This window comes from Takifugu flavidus, chromosome 12 (assembly GCF_003711565.1).
Source record: "Takifugu flavidus isolate HTHZ2018 chromosome 12, ASM371156v2, whole genome shotgun sequence".
NCBI lineage: Eukaryota > Metazoa > Chordata > Actinopteri > Tetraodontiformes > Tetraodontidae > Takifugu > Takifugu flavidus.
Window position 1 is genome coordinate 13,282,866 of NC_079531.1, and position 3,758 is coordinate 13,286,623.

General features: G+C 41.8%; 1 protein-coding gene across 2 annotated transcripts; it reads left to right on the forward strand.

Annotated features, from left to right (window-relative positions):
- Positions 1-724: 724 nt before the first annotated feature.
- On the forward strand, positions 725-2,213 carry LOC130535474 (uncharacterized). 2 transcript variants are annotated; one of them, XM_057050547.1, is made up of 6 exons: positions 725-937; positions 1,052-1,090; positions 1,175-1,222; positions 1,333-1,584; positions 1,676-1,909; positions 1,990-2,213. In XM_057050547.1, exons 1-6 carry the CDS (start codon positions 916-918, stop codon positions 2,193-2,195), a joined length of 801 nt encoding a protein of 266 aa, XP_056906527.1. In that variant the 5' UTR covers positions 725-915; the 3' UTR covers positions 2,196-2,213. The 2 variants fall into 2 exon arrangements, with proteins under 2 accessions (XP_056906527.1, XP_056906528.1); XM_057050548.1 differs by lacking the exons at positions 1,052-1,090; positions 1,175-1,222 and having other exon boundaries at positions 728-937; positions 1,990-2,210.
- Positions 2,214-3,758: the final 1,545 nt, after the last annotated feature.

A 3,758-nucleotide genomic window follows, 5' to 3' on the forward strand; every position in this document is an offset into this window, starting at 1 on the left:
CTGTTTTTAATAAGGGCAACAGTTACAAAACAGTTTTGCCATAGTCCTGGCATAGCCATCCGTGGACAACATGAGTAGTTCTACATCCTTGATTGGTGAGACGGCTGTGACCGTTATAAGAGAATTGTGTGGAAAAGTAGTTGAAAAATCCATGGTGTTTGTACAGCGTTCTCAGGCGTCACCTTCTGAGCCTTTGCAGCAAGAATGGTCTTTGGAGCCTTATAGTCAAACAGGGAGTTTTGGGTATGTGTTCCGTTACAAGACGGGGGAGCTGATTCTCTATCAGCGGGAAGAATCTTCCAGTGAGGGGCCTATGTTGTCGGCTACGATGTCTTCCAATGACTGGGGTGTGTTGAAACTGATCAAACCGAGAATGGTGTGTGTGACTGAAGAAGGCTGTGAAGAAAGAAACAACACAGAACAGAAACCTTCCACAGAACAAACATTTTGTGAAACATTTGTGAAAACTAGAGAAGAGAAAACTATTGGAGAAAGTTAGACTGTTAGAACCCTAACACTGTGGTTCAGAAGAAAAGAGAAAAGAGTTGGTGGCCTCAAGTAAGAAATTTAGGGGCCTACGTTGTCTTCCGGTGTCCGAGGTGTGTAACTGAAGAAGCTTAAATCCCCTGGAGACCTGGAGGCCCTCCTGGAGAAAAACATTCTTAACATGAGTTATATCGCCTGAACCTGTTTGGTAGAGTTCCCGTGTAGGGATGTATCCCCATGGGACCAGTTGGTCCACCGGGGCAATCGTCAATATCAGACTTTTCGGCGCCAATCAACTTTTTTTTTTTTTTTCCTTCTCGCCAAGCATTGTAAAGCGAATATATACATGATCATCTCACAGTCATTAGCTCAGTCCTCCAGAACTTCATCGGAAGCTTCACCGTCTGCGAGCGCGTGTAACAAACAAAGATGGCTGCAAAGATGACTACCGGTAAGCCTCAAATTCTTCCCAAACTTTTTCTCTGTAGTTTTCTAAATAGTTTTAGAAAACTATTAATGAACGAACTATTAATGATTAACTACTATTTACGAATAACTGTTTTAGAAGTTACAGTAGAGGTTCACCATATGCCAATTTATCCTGGTAAGCAATCCGTGATCTTTTTAACCTGAAAGTTGTTCTATTTTTATTCTAGATTTTTAAGTGTAATTTTCTGTATCTTTAAAGTCAGCGCCGATGAGTTTGAAGGAATAACCCTCACGCAAACAGACGTTGGTATAGTTTCTTTTAAATGATTAACTCAGTTTTTTTTTTTGTTTTGTTTTTTATGAACAGCTCAGTTGTTCATAGATTGCTGAAATATAACTTTATGATACATTTTTCAGATCTGTTAGCCAGGGCTGAAAGATTGGTATCCGAAGACAACCAAGAAACTGAAAAAGCAGTAAAAGCATTGCTGTGTTCTGAAACCCCACTCCCCGTGCAGGGGACAAATTGCTGTGTAACTGAAATTGGTGAAATTGAGATTGAGAGGGAAACCTCGGCACTTCAACATGGGACTGACTCAAGTAAGCAGACGAACAAACTCTCCAGAAGACGTGTGAGACAGCCAGGAGGACCGAAGTCGACTGTACAAGGTAATATATTTATCTGTGATTAGAAGTATATACAAAATATGTGCCGTTTTGATGATTTGTATTTTAACGATTTTCCCCTCTGTCTAAACAGAACCATCAAAACAGAACCTTCAAACGTGCGCCTCTCTGAGCACTGTGACTCCCACGGCCTTTCCACCCTCCCGTGAACCTTCTGCCCCTGCGAGGAGACGTAGAATACGGCAAGCGTGTACCACTCTGACCCCTGTACTTACAGCGGCACCAGATCCTTTCGAACCTGCGAGGCCGATAAGGAGACGTAGGAACCAGAGACACAAGTCTAACATTGTCAGGAGATTGTTTGATGGTATATTTTATACTATATCTTCTTGACTAATAATAATAATAATATATAAAAAAAATAACTCATCTCTCATCTAATTACAGATTCAGGGTTGAGATTAAACGAGAGCGTTCCTGAACCGTCCTTCAACAGGGTGGAGGGGGATACAGTCGGATACATTCATTCCCAACAACAGCACGAGCACCACGAGAGCGTTCCTGAACCGCTCTTTGACAGGGGAGGAGGATACAGGCTGCTACATTCATTCCCAACACCCCCAAGACATGGTAGTGCTGGAGATTTTCAATAATGTCATACGGTATATTGTTTCCTCCAATTGTAACCAAAGGTGTACTAAAACAGTGTTGAAAAAGCTGTAATTTTTTTTTTTTTTCTGTCTTTTGTTTAAGATATGGATGAGGATTTCAATGTTGAATATTTTAATCAAGTACCGAATGCTTTACAAATAGCTGTTGATCAATTAAGTGAAATTCCAATCTCCATTCCAATAAATTTACAATTTACAGAGCAAAATGAAAACGTCCTAGAACTTGACACCTTACAACTCATAAATGATGCCCTCGAAAACCTTAATGCAGTTAATGCAGTAGAGTTTGAAAATCATTCTCCTTCATCAGCTCTCCACACGCAAAGTGATCATGTCTTACACGCGGTAACAATCAGATCAGAGACGGATTCAGCAGAGACACAATCAGAGAGCAGACCATCACCCCATCTTTCTCCTCAGCAAGGGGGAGGAGGGCTAGGAGAAAATCCATCCGATCTCTCTCCTGAGCGGGGGGTGAGAGGTTTTTTAATGATTTTAACACATGGAGAACAAGACGCTCCTTTAACATTCCCACTCGGGGAAATGTGCCTGACATTGCAACATTCTATCGAGATGTAACAGGGGTTATCAGCGAATTGGTGGATGTTGCCAGACGACATAGTAGTCGCAATGATTTAATACAGTTGGAGGTGGTGGGTGAAAACGTACACAATCATGTTACAGTTGCTGTGGATGAACAAGGTGAAAATATTCTACCGGCTTTTAATGGAATGCTAGATCGGATTGTGCAGTCAAACGGTATCATTTCATCGGATGAGAATATAGAATTCATCCTTCACGTGGTGCAGAACCCAGGAGGAGGTGCCAAACGTAAGATGGAGAAAACTCTAGACTGTGAAATCATTGACAAAAAAAGACGTCACTTATTTATCGTAGACAACAGAGACAACCAGCTTTGCTTCGCCATCAGTCTAGCTCACGTTATCTACCCGAAACTTACTGAAAGAGAATGCCTTGATATTGCGAGGAAGTTGCAGCATCAGGCTGGTTTAAATGATGAGACCCCCGTCACTTTCAGTGACATTGGTAAATTTGAAAATATTCTGGGGCGTAAAATTGTTGTGTTTTACAGAACATGCCACAGTAAACCCCTCTCACATTATGAGACAAAATTCTCTGATCGTTCCAATCAGTTGTTTCTCTTTTTACTACAAAATCACTATTATGGGATAAAAAATCTCAAAGCCTTCCTGGGGTCGTCAGTCTGTAATTATTGTTACAAGACTTTTAAGCACCCCTATACCCACTTTTGTAAAGGTTACTGCGCAGTGTGCAACGATCCTGCCTGCCCCACAGAAGGGTTCAACACAGTGGTTTGCTCTGACTGTAACAGAACGTGTCGCTCACCCTCTTGTTTCACCAGACACAAATTGGTCGGTTCAAGCAGAAAGTCCAGCCTCTGCGACCGAATCAAAAAATGCGCACGATGCGAACTATACTACAGTGTCAATTTGTCGTTAGACGATGCAAAGCATCGCTGTGCGGTGAAAAAATGTAAAATCTGTGGTGAAAAACTGCAGAGCG